Source organism: Dreissena polymorpha, chromosome 1 (assembly GCF_020536995.1).
Source record: "Dreissena polymorpha isolate Duluth1 chromosome 1, UMN_Dpol_1.0, whole genome shotgun sequence".
Lineage (NCBI taxonomy): Eukaryota > Metazoa > Mollusca > Bivalvia > Myida > Dreissenidae > Dreissena > Dreissena polymorpha.
The window spans coordinates 20,347,342-20,365,031 of NC_068355.1; the positions used below are offsets into that span (position 1 = coordinate 20,347,342).

General features: G+C 35.0%; 1 protein-coding gene across 2 annotated transcripts in view; it reads right to left on the bottom strand.

Moving 5' to 3' along the window:
* LOC127873507 (max-like protein X) overlaps window positions 1-17,142 on the bottom strand; it is a 35,234-nt gene extending 18,092 nt beyond the window's left edge. Inside the window, exons 1-4 of one of the 2 annotated variants that reach the window (XM_052417394.1) lie at window positions 17,015-17,142; window positions 4,965-5,005; window positions 3,673-3,810; window positions 2,099-2,199 (exon numbers count right to left, since the gene is read on the bottom strand). In XM_052417394.1, the coding sequence (XP_052273354.1) occupies window positions 2,099-2,199; window positions 3,673-3,810; window positions 4,965-5,001 (276 nt within the window). In that variant the 5' untranslated portion in view covers window positions 5,002-5,005; window positions 17,015-17,142. Of the gene's footprint in view, window positions 1-2,098; window positions 2,200-3,672; window positions 3,811-4,958; window positions 5,006-17,014 lie in introns of both variants that reach the window. The other variant, XM_052417389.1, reaches the window with a different exon arrangement.
* Between the last annotated feature and the right edge of the window lie 548 nt (window positions 17,143-17,690).

Genomic DNA, 17,690 nt, shown 5'->3' on the forward strand with positions numbered 1-17,690 from the left:
ACTCTGTAGTACATCATAACCATGATGTATTAACAATTACATAGTGTTAAACATGTAATGGCACGATACTCTGTAGTACATCATAACCATGATGTATTAACAATTACATAGTGTTAAACATGTGATGGCACGATAATCTCATAATTGAAAACAGGTTATATATGAATACATGTATATTTTACTCTGTTGTTCATCATAACCACGCTGTAAAATAATAACATAATGTTAAACATGTGATGGCATATAGTCGGATACTCTGTAGCTCGTCATAACAAGGATGCTAAATAATAATACAATGTGCAACAGGTTATACATGATTGTTTTTTACTCTGTAGTTTGTCATCACCATGTTAAATTAATAATGGCATGTAAAATGACATTACATAAATCAAGGAAACAAAGAGATAGATGTCACATCAATTGTTACATGAACTTCATAACAAATTATTTCTTCCTCATTGCTGATAGCAACATGTTTAATCATAAATTTGACGTAACAATGGACATTTCAATGTGTCATGAGATCAAACTGTACAAAACAAAACTGATGCACATTATAGAATTTTTGACATGATAACAAAAAAGCATTTTAACAGTGTAAAACACTAAATTCCAAAACTTATCTTACAGAAGTTCTTTTGAACTTGCATTCTAGTTTGTTAACCATCAAGCTTTCAATTTAAATTCTATTTTTTCCTAAAAATTGGATGAGATAATAAATTATTGATTTAAAGGGAGCTTTCCACAGATTTTGGCATATTGAAGTTTGTCACTTTATGCTTTAATTTGAAAAATGTAAACATTTAACCTAAATAGCTACAGTAAAAACAAGATTTAAAATTAAAGAAAGAAAAAAAGTAGTAGTCAACTGGGCTCTAACCACTGACCATTTGAATAAAAGTGTAACACTTAAACAACCTGGCCATCAGTGGCCATATACAGTGAGTGGTGTTTTTTATACTTTATTTAAGCAATCCTCGTAGTGTCACAAAATGTAACAATAACAACTAAACTCTCCACATTATTCAATAGTTTTGTGTTTGTAATGCCTTATAATTTTCAGATTTTTAAATCGTCAAAAGATCGAATAGTGGATATTTTAGAGCAGGACAAATGTTCAGTATTACTGTTTCCTTGCAAATATCATAAATTCAATAACAATTTGTGAATATTAACCTTTTTTTTCACTTTTTTCAATATCCCAAATCGTGAAAAGGTCCCTTTATAGAAGCTCATTGACAGAAATCTACACTTTTTATGCCCCCGAAAGAGGGCATATAGTGATCAGACTGTCCGTCTGTCTGTCCGCTCGTCTGTCCGTCACACTTAGCGTTAAGGTTTTGAAAAATGCTCATTACTTCTATGTTGCTTCAGATGGCAATTTCATATTTGGCATGCGTGTGTATATGGACAAGGCCTTTCCATACGCACACAAATTTTGACCCCTGTGACCTTGACCTTGAACTTAGGGTCCGCGTTTAGGTTTCGAAATCTGTGTTTAGGTTTCGAAATAAGTTCATAACTTCTATCAAGGGGGCAAAAGTCATCCTATGGTGACAGCTCTTGTTTTACATTGCATTTTTTTAATTTTCAAAGCCTGTGACTATAAGCGGAGAAGGTGCTGGAAAACCAAAAATCATATTTTACATGTCCCAATGCCTATTATGATTATTATTAATAGCTTGAAAAGAAAATGAAAACCCTACTTGCTTTGAGGATGGCCTTTTTTCTTGATAGGTTAAGCCCTTCTTCTGTTTTGGGGATGTTGTTAATTTTTGACAAAAAATAAATACGGGATGAAATTTTCCACAGTAAACGTGAAATTGCATAATTTCAAAGAAATTTCCTTACGGCAAAAGGCTGTTATTAGGCTCCTGCTTAAGGGAAAGTATGAAAGCCCTTTGATGCAGATTAATAAAGCTTGAAAACAACTAAACACGGTACTTATATTGATGGCCTTGAAAGCTTGAAAAGGGACTCGATATGGTACTGTAGTTACCTTGATGGCAGCCCTATCAATATAATCTTGAAAATAGACTAAATACGGTACTTAAACAGATAAATTACAGTACTTAAACAGACTCAATACAGTATATACCTTGATGGCGTCCCGGCGTTTCTGCTCTGCAGCCGTGTGAGCCTCCCTTCGTCTGTCCTTGTAGCTCAAGGCAGCCTTGCTGTTGTCGCTGTCTTCATCATCTGACAACAGCACACCCAAGACATTAATATAAGGGGTGGCAAATTATATTGTCAATAAAATAGTTTATTTTGTGAATAAAGATAAGTTTATTTTGTGAAGATGAACCACAAACCATGTCTAGTGCTTCACCTTTGCCTTCAGAGCAAATACTAAGCAAAATTTAATACCAATGGCATGACCATCTTACCAGACCTATCACGACTTGTATATTACATTACTTGAAAATTAATTTCATATTTTCAGTATATTCGGTAATAAAATTTAGTGATGTGAAATCGAAAGTACATCGCAAAAATAGGTGAAATAATGATATACACACTATAAATAAAGTAAGTAGATTTCTAATTTTATATATAAAATATTTACAATTCACTATGCATGCACAATTTGCATTCCTGGGTAATTACCACGTGATGACGATGATCAATCTAGTATCTACTTGCGTTATTTTAGTTAAAGGGATCTTTTCACGCTTTGGTAAATTGACAAAATTGAAAAAAGTTGTTTCAGATTCGTCAGTTTTCGTTTTAGTTATGATATTTGTGAGGAAACAGTAATACTGAACATTAACCATGCTCTAATATAGCCATTATATGCATCTTTTGACGATTTTAAAACCTAAAAATTATAAAGCGTTGCAACGCAAAACGATTGAATAATTTGGAGAGTTCTGTTTTTGTCGTTAAATTTTGTGAAACTACGAAGATTGCTTATATAAGGTATAAAATACGTCAAGAGTGAGTACTCGGCGGAATAGCTCAGTAGGTTAAAGCGTTTTTACTTCAGGACTCTGGCAGGACTCCAGATGTCACTGGTTCGAAACCTGCTCCGGGCAATGTTCTTTTCCTTTTTTTAATTTTTTTCTTGATTTTTTACTGGAGCTTTTATGATCCAATGTTTACATTTATCAATATAAAGCATTTAATGAATAAGTTAAAAAATGCCAAAATCTGTGAAAAGGCCCCTTTAACTGGTAGTTACATGTACCTGGTACACATACCCAGTAAAATTGTATTAACTTATTTACTGAAAATATGAAAACTGAACAACTTTTTCAAGTAATGTAATACCAGTCGTGATATTTTAATCAATATAAACTAATAATTGTAAAAATATACGGTATTTTAGAACTTTTCTTTTTTTAGTCAATCTGGTTGACGGTCCCTTATTTAAGAAATCATGGGCTGGAGTTTAAAGTGAAACAAACGGCAAAAGGCTCCCATCAAAAACAGAATTCTGCTTCAATAGACATCCCTAACAAGATACAGCAGCTGTATTATTATAGATGGTGCCATCCCAGGGATAGTGACAGGGAGAACACTAGTTTGATCCCCACTGTGGAAGTATTCTTTAGACCAACCATAAAAACATCAAGTACAGGTTCTACCCAAGAACTGAACTCTACTACGTATTAATAAGCCTTAGCCTTTTGATGCAATCAAGCTGAAATAAATAAGTTAAAACTTAACTACCTGTGTTATGGGCCGATGACGCTGAGGAGCCTGGGATGGACCCATTGCCTGTTCCACCCGAGTGCAGGAACACAAACTGGGTCGCATCTGTAGGACTGGCACCACCCACCTGGAACTTCTTCAGCTCAGCTTCTATGTCTAAAATAATTATTAAGTACAAACCACTTCAGATTACTTTTTATCCGTTCTTTCTTCCATTACATCCATTTATTACTTTTTAAAGACATAAAGAGTAGTCGCTACAGTTAAACCTGTTAGATGAAGCTGGTTTTAATAAGAGCTGCTCTTGAGGACAATAATATCATTTTGTCTCCTTCTGGCAAAACTTGGATTAATGCATGTGCATACAAAGTCGTCCCAGATTAGCCTGTACAGTAAGCACAGGCTAAACAGAAGATACGTTCACACATAATCTGGATTTTTGCTTAGAATAGCCTTGCTAGCAACAATAAATATCATAAAAGCGGAAAGTTTATGAAATTTTTCTTTTGAAGGAAGTCTCTTCAATATGAAAATCAGGTTTAGACCGAAAGTGTTGTCCCTGATTAGCCCAATGGGATTGCACAGGCTGATCTGGGACAACACTTTACACACTTGCATTAAGCCCATTTTTGCAGAACATGTCATGGCTCAATTATTAATAATTATTTATCCATTGATTATTATTCATCCTTTTTTTAGTTATCAGATTAATAATAATTTCATGTTAATCTTTGACATCATATACTAAATGCCTATGAAATTCATCATTCTAAAAGAAAAGTGGCTAATCTTTCAGGAAACATTACATTTTGATTAACCTGGTTAGAGACCAAAAAGAAGGGGGACTTAAAAACACTACATAGGTTGATAAGATTAAGATAAAACAAGATATGTGTTTGTCAGAAACACTTTGTCCCCTTCTGTGCAGCTTTGAAGCTATATATTTGACCTTTGACCTTAAAGGATGACCTTGACCTTTCACCACTCAAAATGTGCAGCTCCATGAGATACACATGCATGCCAAATACGAAGTTGCTATCTTCAATATTGCAAAAGTTATGGCAAAATGTTAAAGTTTGGGCAAACAAACACACAAACCAACCAACAGACAGACAGGACAAAAACAATATGTCTCCCACTATAGTGGTGGGTGACATAACAAAACATTGTTTTATTTGATAAGGACCACTATTTATATCAGCTTTAAAATCCAGATATTATTTATTAACAACAACCTTTAATGTCCAAGTTACACATTAATCTAACAACTTGTAGTATGCAATGACTCAGACTCATGTACGTACAATTACCATCATAAGATCCATCCCCAAATGAGTGCTTGGCCATTCCACTGAAATGAAAAGTAAAAAAAGATGATAAAAGATATTCATTTTACTTTTATGGTACACGTAAATAATGAAATATTGAAAAATACACCTGTAACTTACATCAACACAATCCGTGTTGGTAGGTTTTTTTTCTATAAATTTAAGAAAATCTATAGAATTAATAAATCAAATTGTTCTTGCTATGGATACGACAACACTCATTTTTGATAATTGGGAAAATTTTAATTGATAATTTAATATTATTTGCTTTCCATTCCAAAGATAATACATGAATGTTTACTTATGAGATAAAGATCCACATTCTGGTCTGACAGCTTTTTGGAGACCTTATTCAGAAACTCAACTATTCCCCATGTACAAACTACTTTTCACTCTTATTCATTTATGCACTTGTGTTGCTTTAAAGCGAGTATATACGATTTTGTCAAATGTTAATGAATTTATATATAATGTATTAAAAACTTATTATCTATATGTTTCAATATAAAATAAAATAAAAGTTCTGAGGAACATGCGTCAAAAAATGCGAAATAAGCCAGATACTTAATTCTGAAATCGAAAACGGCTGTACAGTCGAATTCACCAGCATGTATATCATACATGTACGATGTGAATCTAAACTAATTTTAACGGTTCATTTAAATTCCTGCATCAATATTTATTCATACGACACACAAACACTAACTCTGGTCCTAATAAAAAGACAAATGCTTCGGTTATTGTAGGAAAATATGTTCGTCACAATTGGCTGGGGGCGTTAATTTGTCGTTGCTGCATTTTTATGAAATTCATATTTAATTAAATGTATAATTTTTCATGCCTATTTTGTGTTATTGTAACATATTTTATCAATATATATCAATTTAACACATATAAAATTCGTATACATGTAATCTCGCTTGGATATTCACAAACTGTCATAAATTTAAATTACAAAGCATAACGCCATGGATAAAGGTCATTTTTATGTGAACCTCATGTATTTTTGTGGGGAACAACAATTCCAAATATGGTTTCAAATTGTGTGCTTACAATACTGATGTATTAATATAGAGAATTTTAAAAGATACATGAATCTTCACTTTTTTAAACTTATATTATGAATACTTTGTAGGCCTGCGAAATGACATTCTTACTTCATATTTTTTTAATGTATAGCATGCTTTATACATTTCTTTAGTGTCAATACAGGTTATTTCGGGTAGTCGGGAAACTTTTGACAAATGTGCATGTATATCAATTTAATGCATTCAAGATAACTGTACAGATTATACCTTATTTTAGAAGAGTATTGTTTGGGTGAAAATCATGTCTAAACAAGAGATGTGTTCGTCAGAAACACAATGCGGCTTGCCCCATATTGCGCCGCTCTGAATTTATTTTTTGACCTTTGACCTTGAAGGATGACCGTGACTCTGAACTTCCACCACTCAAAATGTGCAGCTTCATGAGAACGCCGCTTTGATTTTTTTGTTGTTGACATTTGACCTTGAAGGATGAACTTGACATTCCACTACTAAAAATGTGCAGCTTCATGAGATGCACATGCATGCCAAATATCAAGTTGCTATCTTGAATATTGAAAAAGTTATGGCCAATGTTTAAGTTTTTTTCGGACGGATGGACGGAGATACTGACTGACGAACAGTTCAACTGCTATATGCCACCCTACCGGAGGCATAAAAATACCATGTGACACAATACATAGCTAATTTTGCAAGTTGGTAGACACCTAATGATTATGTCCGCGTTCTCCCTGATTCTTGTCAATAAATTAATGACCGAAGTTTTGCTATGTAATAACAATGTAACTTTTTCTGACAGATTTGAAGTACTTGCAATAAATTGACAGAGATCAAGCATGGATTTGACAAGAAACCGTCGGAGACGGGTGGGCGATGCTCCCCAAAGTTTTTTTTTGTCACAATATTGCAATATTCAGATAAAAGGAAACGTCTTGAGGGCACATTACTGTAGTTGGGGGCAAGAATTTTTTATAGAAAATTTCAAAGGGCCATAACTCTGTGAAAAATCATCTGACCATTATGTGCTGATAATATGCACATCTCCTCTTGGTAGTGAAGCTTCCCATAAAGTTTCATTGAATTCCGGTCATTAGTTGCTGAGAAAAAGCCTGGACAAAAATTGTGCAGGGACGGACACACGGACGGACAGACAAAGCTGCAACTATATGCTCCCCCCCAAAATAAATTTTGGAGGAGCATAAAAAGGGCAGGATGCTCTTTAGTAAAAAGGGCGCCTTAGCAAGCCCAGTTATTATATCCCTGTGGCATATTTTCAATATAGCATGTATATATTTCATATTACATGAATCTAATTTAAAATAATGTTACATGATATATAAAACTAGAGCTTTGTAACAGACGTGACAAATACCCCCACATGCCGCATTGACACAGAATATTTTGCATGTTGTCTTTACAAAAAACATCGGACACCATGCTCAATGTTTAAAACGCACTAAGTGACCTCGTGACCTAGTTTTTGATCCGGCATGACCCATATTCAAACTTGACCTAGACATCATCTAGATACAACTTCTGAAGAAGTTTGGTGAAGATCGGATGAAAAGTACTTGAATTAGAGAGGGGACACAATGCTCAATGTCTTAAACGCACTTAGTGACCCCGTGACCTAGTTTTTGACCTGCCATGACCCATATTCGAACTTGACCTAGACATCATCTAGATACAACATCTGACCAAGTTTGGTGAAGATCAGATGAAAACAACTTGAATTAGAGAGCGGACACCTAATACGGACCAACAGACAGACCGCCAGACAAGCTCACTCCTATATACCCCCCTAAACTTCGTTTGTGGGGGCATAACTATTCACTGTAAACTATTTTTACAAGTTTGATGATGATAAAATTATAATGGGATCAGATAAAAAAGGGCTTGTTGGGGGTCTGAGGGGGCAAAGCAGGGTGCTGTACCTTTCTGTTTAGGCCTAGCTGGATCACTGATTGAGCAACAGGATATCAACATTATAGAGAGTCCTTCATCATTACACAGGTATATAGTACAGAATTGGACTGGCTTTTTGACTACAAGAGTCTCTGCAAAAACTGTTTGAAATTACCCATATTGACCCTACTTCATTAAATGACCCATAATTTTCTAATAAACTATGGATTAGGATGAGTGCACTTTGCTTGTTTGACAAAAGTGTGTCTTACAATACACACAAACAAAACATATGATGCTAACTATGTTTAAGTATTATTTTCAGCTTAATAAATCAATAACATAACTGATCATCATGCATTATCTGTAAGGTTTTAAAGCTCAATTTAACAATAAATGATATGTAGCAATATATTCTATAACTGACTTTCGAATCATGGTACTAATTTATAAACGCTCTTTGCTTGATTGTGGTCGTTTCTCAAAACCATGATTGAATACATGACCAATTTTCATCAGTATATTGTGTCATAGTCTCTGTTAACTTCAATTACATTGCCTGCTACATTGTTAAATTATCCAACAATCTAGGGAGAAAATTCAAGTAAAAACTAGAAATGGCGCGGCAGAGGCCGACACGTATCCCCACGCCGAATGTTTGACCTAGGTGTGCCCCAGGGTTGGTAATGGGGCCATGCATACATGTAGCTGAGATTGACCGTATTGTCATAAGAGAAGTTCATCATCAATTAGAAGTGAATTGGTGTAGAAATGAAGAAGTTATAGTAAAAGGCAATTTTGGGTGGGTGTGACATATGTGGGCAGGGCGCCCCAGGGTTGGTAATTGTGCCATGCATAGTTGAGATTGACCGTATTGTCATAAGAGAAGTTCAGTATCAATTTGAAGTGAATCGGTGTAGAAATTAAGAAATTATAGTTAAAGGCAATTTTCGGCAGGTGTGGTCTATGTGGGCGGGGCCCCAGGGTTGGTAATGGGGCCATGCATAGTTGAGATTGACCGTATTGTCATAAGAGAGGTTCAGTATCAATTTGAAGTGAATCGGTGTAGAAATGAAGAAATTATAGTAAAAGGAAATTTTGGGTGGGTGTGGTCTATGTGGGCGGGGCGCCCCAGGGTTGGTAATGGGGCCATGCATAGTTGAGATTGACTGTATTGTCATAAGAGAAGTTCAATATCAATTTGAAGTGAATCGGTGTAGAAATGAAGAAATTATAGTAAAGGCAATTTTGGGTGGGTGTGGTCTATGTGGGCGGGGCCCCAGGGTTGGTTATGGGGCCATGCATAGTTGAGATTGACCCTAATGTCATAAGAGAAGTTCAGTATCAATTTGAAGTGAATCCGTGTAGAAATGAAAAAATTATAGTAAATGGAATTTTTTGGTGGGTGTGGCCTATGTGGGTGGGCGCCCCAGGGTTGGGATTGGGGCCATGCATAGTTGAGATTGACCCTAATGTCATAACAAAAGTTCAGTATCAATTTGAAGTGAATCCGTGTAGAAATGAAAAAAATATAGTAAATGGAAATTTTTGGTGGGTGTGGCCTATGTGGGCGGGGCGCCCCAGGGTTGGGAATGGGGCCATGCATGGTTGAGATTGACCGTATTGTCATAAGAGAGGTCCAGTATCAATTTGAAGTGAATCGGTGTAGAAATAAAGAAGTAAATGTAAAATAACCTAAAAAAATGAGTGATAATTTCTGACGCGGCCCCACCCCAACCGCTATAACTTTTGACCCAGGGGTCAGATCAAAATTCCAAATAATGCAGGGTCGCACATATGCTCATAGCTACCATGTGTGTAAGTTTCAAGGTTCTAGTGCTTTTAGTGTAGGAGGAGATAGTGGCCAGGACGGACGGACAGACAGACAGACGGACGGCGGAGATAACCACAATATTCCCACCTTTTTTTCAAAAAGCGTGGGGATAACTATAACATTTCCTTAGAATCAAAAATATGACTACCATTATTATTTTTAGTTTTCGACACTCAAGTTTTCAGAAACCCTAAAATTTCTTAAACCTTAATAATTATTTTGTGTGACTCTTATTTTTTTAAACAACCAGATTGTTCAATATGGTTAAATGGCTTAAATTTTTCACAACAGGGATATTTTATCAGAAATTAAATATAAAATCTTGGTAACATATACAATACCACTACAAAAATGGACGTCATGATGCTGATTATCTATTTCAAACATTTCTGCAAATAAATGACACACTTAAATGTATAGCTATGACTCCAGCTTTGCTTGTCTTCAGAAAAAAACTTTATATGTAAAACACCTTTACAAGTAGATGACATGTTGGATCCAAAAAGAGAACTTTGCAGAAATGTAACATTACTTATTAAACAAGAGGGCCTGAAAGGCCCAAAGTCGCTCACCTGATATTCAAAGGAACTGACCTGTTCTGTGCAGCCCAAGATGTCATTGGAACAATATGTTCTTACCAACTTTCATGACTAGTGAACACCCTGGCAGCCACGTTTTTCAACAGACCAGAACCATTTTCATACACATCCAAGATATCATGTAAACAAATATACTGACAAAGTTTCATGAAGATTCATAAGTCCATATAAGGAAAAATGCCCCGCCTACTGGTGGCCATGTTTTTCAAGCATGGCCATGTTTTTCAAGCAACTGGAACCATTTTCGAACTTGTCCAATATATCATTGGGAAAAATCTTCTGACAAAGTTTCATGATGATCGTACAATAAATATGGCTTCTAGAGTGTTAACAAGGTTTAACTATAGCTATATAAGGAAAAATGCCACGCCCCCTTGGCGGCCATGTTTTTCCACCAACCGGAACCATTTTCAAACTCATCCAAGATATCATTGGGACAAATCATCTGACCAAGTTTCATGATGATCAGACAATAAATGTGGCCTCTAGAGTGTTAACAAGGTTTTACTTAAGCATGGTATATAGCCATATAAGGAAAATTGCCACACTCCCTGGTGGCCATGTTTTTTAAGCAACCGAAACCATTTTCAAACTCAACCAAGATATCATTAGGACAAATCTTCTGACCAAATTTCATGAAGATTGGACAATACATGTGGCATCTAGAGTCTTCACAAGGTTTTACTATAGCCATATATAGCCATATAAGGAAAAATGCCCCGCCCCTTGGCAGCCATGTTTTTCAAGCAAACGTAATCATTTATGAACCAACCCAAGATATCATTGAGACCAATCTTCTTACCAAATTTCATGAAGATTGGACAATAAATGTGGCCTCTAGAGTGTTATCAAGGTTTTACTAAAGCCATATAAGGAAAACTGCCCTGCCCCCTGGCGGCCATGTTTTTTCACCGATCTAGACCATTTTCGAACTCGGCCGAGATATCAATGAAACCAATGTTTTGACCAAGTTTCATGATGATTGGGCAAAAATTGTGACTTTTAGAGTGTTCACAAGATTTCTCTATAGCGATATAAGGAGTACTGCCCCGCCCCCTGGCAGCCATGTTTTTCAACGGACCGGAACCATTTTTGAACTCAACCAACATATCATTTAGACAAACATTCTGACAAAGTTACATGAAGATTGGGCATCAAATGTGACTTCTACAGTGCTCACAAGGTTTTTCTTTTTTTACCTAGTGACCTAGTTTTTGACCCAGCATGATCCAGTTTTGAAACTAAGTCGAGGTACTAATGGGACAAATGTTCTGACCAAATTTCATGAAGATCAGACAATAAATGTGGCCTCTAGAGTGTTCACAAGGCAAAATGTTGACGACGCACGATGGACGACTGACAAAAGGCGATCACAAAAGCTCACCATGAGCACGTTGCGCTCAGGTGAGCTAAAAAGGCAACACCCTTGATGACTTGAGTGTGTGTCTTTAAATTATACAGCAGTTATTATCCCCACACTTTTCGCAGAAAAAGTGGGGATTATGTGGTTATCTCCGCCATCTGTCCCTCCGTCCTAGTCACTATCTCCTCCTACACTTTTAGCACTAGAAGATTGAAACTTACACACATGGTAGCTATGAGCATATGTGCAACAGTGTAACTGTACTATTTGGAATTTTTATCAGACCCCTGGGTCAAAAGTTATAGTGGTTGGGGTGGGGCTGGATCAGAGATTTTCACTCATTTTTTTAAAGGTAATTTTACATCAACTTCTTCATTTCTACACCGATTTACTTCAAATTGATACTGAATATCTCTTCTGAAAATTAACGGTCAATCTCAACTATGCATGGCCCCATTACCAACCCTGGGGCGCCCCTGGGTCAAACATGCGGCATGGCGATATGTGTCTGTCTCTGCTGCGCCTTTTCTAGTTGAAGCTGGATCGGTAATTGTTGGCTTGGGTACTGCTTAAAGATACCCAGGGTACCCCCTAGTATATTACAATTAACCCTGGGTACCAAAACATACTAAAATGTACCCAGGAATACTAACGCTAATTTGGTCATTGTCTGCTCATTTAAAAAAATATATTTATGTTCAGAACAGTCTGTTCTTTACTTATGTCAATATTCTGATAATTGGCCTCTATATCATCAAAACTCAAACTCAACAAGAGCACCGCATAATGGGTGCCACGCTCGGCTGCGGGTGCAATTTTGAACAAGAGCACTGCCTTGATACTTAAGGAATAAAATGGACCTAAACACAAAACTTAACCAAAATTTTCAATTTTCTAAGTATAAAAAGGGCACATAATTCTGTCAAAATGCACACCAGAGTTATCTAACTTTGCCTGCCCAGTCCCCTAATGATAGTAAGTAAGTGTACCAAGTTTGAATGCAATAGCATTGATACTTTCTGAGAAAAGTGGACCTATACGCAAAACTTAACCAAAATTTTCAATTTTCTAAGTATAAAAAGGGCACATAATTCTGTCAAAATGCACGCCAGAGTTATCTAACTTTGCCTGTCCAGTCCCCTCATGATAGTAAGTAAGTGTACCAAGTTAGAATGCAATAGCATTGATACTTTCTGAGAAAAGTGGACCTAAACGCAAAACTTAACCTGATGCCGACGCAAACGCCGACGCCAAGGTGTTGAGAATTGCTCATAATTTTTTTTCAAAAAATAGATGAGCTAATAAATGAAAGCTTGTCAGAATTTATTTTGTAAGGGGTCACAGTGACCTTGACCTTTGACCTTGTGACCCAAAAATGGGTGTTGCATATAGAAGTCATCAAGGTGCAGCTACATATGAAGTTTTAAAGTTGTAGATTGAAGCACTTTGATTTTAGAGCCAATCTTCAAAACCTTGACAAAATGTTAAGGTTTTAGCACGACGCAGACGACACGACACGACGAGCTGGCTATGACAATACATCTGGTTTACTCCGAAAACAGCCGAGCTAAAAAAGTATGTTGAGGCAAAGTTTGTTCAAAGAGAATTTTGTTTTGTTATTTATTCTGTTTGTGGTACAATGTCACATGTTTTACAACATTGTATTTTTGGTGTTCATTACACTTGGTTACAGTCTAATATTTGATGGGTACAGTTGTACATTTTAATATATTTTCAATACTTGGGGTATATTGTAGTTAGGGCTCACACAGGTCAAAAATATTCTTCGGGTCGGGTCAAAATTTAAATACCCGAGAAAATTCGGGTCAGGTCGGATAATACATAAGTTAATTAAAATATAACTACATTAGTTTTCATAGGATGTTTTAGCGTATAAAATGTTCAACAGTTTGTCAAGTTTATTGTTAAGAATATTATACTTTTTATTGGTCTGATTTATTTAATCATGAAATTGAATGCAATACCAAACTGCATATTACTATTTATTCGGTTTACACGACGATTTTGAACTTACTCAGCAAATGTTACATTGTAGTATTACTTGGAATAGCGATAAACAACTTGCATGTATTAGATACAAAACATGTCAAGCAAACATTAAGCTTCTTTTATTGAGAGGGGAAACACCAAAATAACTTTCACTGTAAGGTCTTATTCAATTTCTACTTTGATTCAATATATTGTATTATACAGGTTTCGTTTTTTAAACGTCACCATTTTGGGATGTGAATAAATAATGAAACTCGACGTTAATGCTTTTGGTGCGTAATATCTATATATTTATGACAATTTGCAATTACAACACTGCTTAAAATGATAAAGGATGTGATTTTACTTCACTTGTTTAAAGGAGAAATTTGACAACACATTTAACATGTAATCTTGTACTTTGTAGCTACGACCCAAACCGGTATCGTTCGCAAAATCTTTGACCCGGAACCGAGGATATTTTTTTGACCCGCGGATCCGCGTTTTTTCGGGTACCCGTTTGAGCACTAATTGAAGTATACTTAAGAGTAACCAGGGTATTTTAAAGTAGTACCCCAGCTGACAATAACCAAGTAAGCATAAAATATATCTGATTGATCATTCAGCAGTTGATTACAGCCATAATGTTTTTTGTTTACATTTGTCATTAGGCACATTTAAAAGCACATCTGTTCTGAAATTCTGAATGTGCTGTATTCGCCCACAGATAAATTAACTTGGAATGTGCTCTTATTATGGGGAATATTTAAAAAGGCAAAATTGAGGATTGAATACAGCTCGATACAGTTTTGGAACTGGTTTTTGTTTTGAATTGAATTGACTCGTTTAAAATCTTTATTTTTAGAACTTTGAAAAAATCATTTGATAACTAGACAAAAGTAAACACTGTTAATTTCATGAACCGTTTTACTTCACAGGAACTTGAAAATAAAATCAGGCTTTAACTTAAGTTTAACTGAGTTTTAAATCGTTAATTTTACCATCAATACTATCAACTAGCTGATAGAGAATCACATGCCAAAAAACGTTAAATATTTCCATTAGAATTTTGTCCTTTTGGCTTTTGTGTATGTATGACCACAGGGGCCAGTCAAAAAAAAAAGTTTATATAATACAAAGGAATTCCTTTTTCTTATATATAGACCAGTTCACGCGTGACGTCACGCGTACCTGCGTGTTTACATCCGGGCTATATTGGTAGTCAAAAGAAAGATACAATCAATGGGGAGAAATAGATCGTGATCGATTAAATTTAAACGATTATATTTAGATTTTATTTTTCAACATGCCAACAAGTTGTTCTACGTTACTGAAACAACTAAGATTGAACACAATGAATAAGTAGATCAAATCCAAATAAAAAACATTTACAAATTAACCATAATGGTATTTGTCTGGGCAGGGACCTTTACCCTGGTCCGGGAAAACTAACATGTTGACACATTAAATAAACATTTAATTAAATTAAATGCAATAGTTTTCATTTGATTGTTTGCATCAATCTTAAAATCGTTTAAGCCTTTGTATTCCGGTGTTTAATTGCCCCTTTGTTCTGCCTAATCCGATTATCTCGTTTTGATCAGATATTGTCCAGACCTAACTAACAACATGGTGTCATAAATCACACTAGGTGGCAGATGACAATCTGGTCATTAAACGCAATTGATGATGCCACCATGTCTTCATTCTGGTAGTATTAAGTAACATTTGGTTGAATAAATTTACCACCGACATACTTAACAGTTGCTTAAATTAGATATGTTACATAATTATTGTACAAATTTGAAGTCTATAGATAATCGGAAATTGAACACGGTAAAGATACAAGCCCGTTTTATTTATAAAAAAATAAAGTATTTATGAATTATAAAATGTAAATAAAAAATATTTAACGTATTTAGCGGTCATCGGTCATCGGTTAATTATAAATAAGTCATTCCGTATGAAGATGTAATGTTACGGCAATGCACGAAATACATCATAAAAACAAGAAATTACGTTTGACATCAATGGGGGTAAATAATAATGAAACAATGTGTACATATTATATTATATATGTATATATATTATGTTGTGTGTGTGTGTTTGTGCGTGTGTGTTAAATGTTAGATAGTTGTCACTCATACTCGATCACTAGTAACGAGTTTACAAAATACATGAATACACAGTTCAATTTACATCATGTGAGGTTGTGTTTTTCAGTTGAATGTTAATATTCCTCAAGTCATTCTCTGAACAACACCCATCCAAATTAAAATCACATGTAAATACCGTCATGAACTTCGCTTTTAATAGGGCTTTGTAGTACGTTTATTTTCAATGAAACACTGACACATTCTAGCTATCACTAATTTTTTATTATTCTAGTTTACGCATGCAATTGATAATTATAATTTTATTATAAGATGTATCATTATTTTTATTGAAGCTTTTCTGCAAATAATTATACGGCTAATGCATAGAGCTCTTTGTTGCGTCGAATTTTCTGTCGTTCAGTCTTCAGACAATCTTAATTACTTTTATGCTAATGACGCGTTCTTTTACAATGCAAATAAATGTGTTAATGCATTCTTTTGGCACTAAACATGATATTTTTAAAATACTATTTAGGTGTTGTTTTTTAGTTTCTTTTCGATTTATTGACTAAACAAGTCTCGTTATCCATATGCTTTGCGTTAGCTGCAAGCAATGCTTTTGACTACCAGTGCATTGCGCATGCGCGAAAATCGGGAATCAAAACAATAACAATGAACTGGCCTATACTTTTTTTTTGACTGGTTCCTTTTTCTTATATACTTTGTTGTTTTTTTTTGACTGGCCCCTGTGTATATGACAAGATGTAAAAATAAATGCTACAATACCAGTTTTCTGTATTATTATTTTGCAGCAGAACACTTCTGATTTTTTGCAAAAATGACCAATGAAAGAAAGACAACTAAAAAATATCATATGATCGCAAAAACTATGAAATAAACTATTAATAACGCTGTCATTTAATCATATTTCAGATTAAAAAAGGTTTTATTGAAAATAAATATACATTACCTATAATCTACAGCATCTTTTCACAAATTTGTAAATTGTACATTTATCTAAGGGACACACCATGCAAAAATTGTTTTTGATTTGATTATACTTTTTCATGAAATACACGATAGTGACCCCTAGACCTAGTATTGGGCGAGTTGACTGTACTATCAATAAAACAACAAATAAATGGCCCAAGGGAAAAAGAAACGTAAAAAAATATCAAGAACATCAAAGAATTAGTTTACCTGCTAAAAAAGACAGTACATTAACATAGAAGTTTCAATACTGGTCGCTTTAAAATTGGAATCTATGTTGATTTCTGTCTTGTTTACTTTTGTTTACATAAACTTCCGGTATGTTTCAGGTTACAAAACACTTTTAAACGATTTGATAATTATTTGTGATCTATTTGGCCATCGTTATTCACCCCCCCCCCCCCCCCCCCCCCCCCCATTCCCATGATATTTTAGACTTTAGTTCTCTTCTAAAATAGTCTTGCGATGTTAAACATTTAATAAGGACACATTGTCGGCTTATTATGTGCATTGTCCGCCATATTTTTGAGATTCACGATTCTATCTTGCATAATATAAACACCCCATGTATTAATACAGTGTAATCCACTATTTTTCCTGTCGGATCATCTTACTGTGTACCTTTCATCTACCACCTATCAGACGGTATTGCACGACTATTGCGCATAGTATGATTTTGAACAACAACTTTGGAAGAAAAGCCTGGATATTAGTAGAAGAAGGCTGATAGCATTCTTAAGACAAATAATAATTACTTGAAACACATGTTCGCAAAGGTCAATGCGATACTTTAAGTTAACTATAATTGTATGATGGCTAATAAACAACGAAATGTAAGGCGGGATCTTACTCTACAATCGCATTGTTTATTTACAAAATAACATCT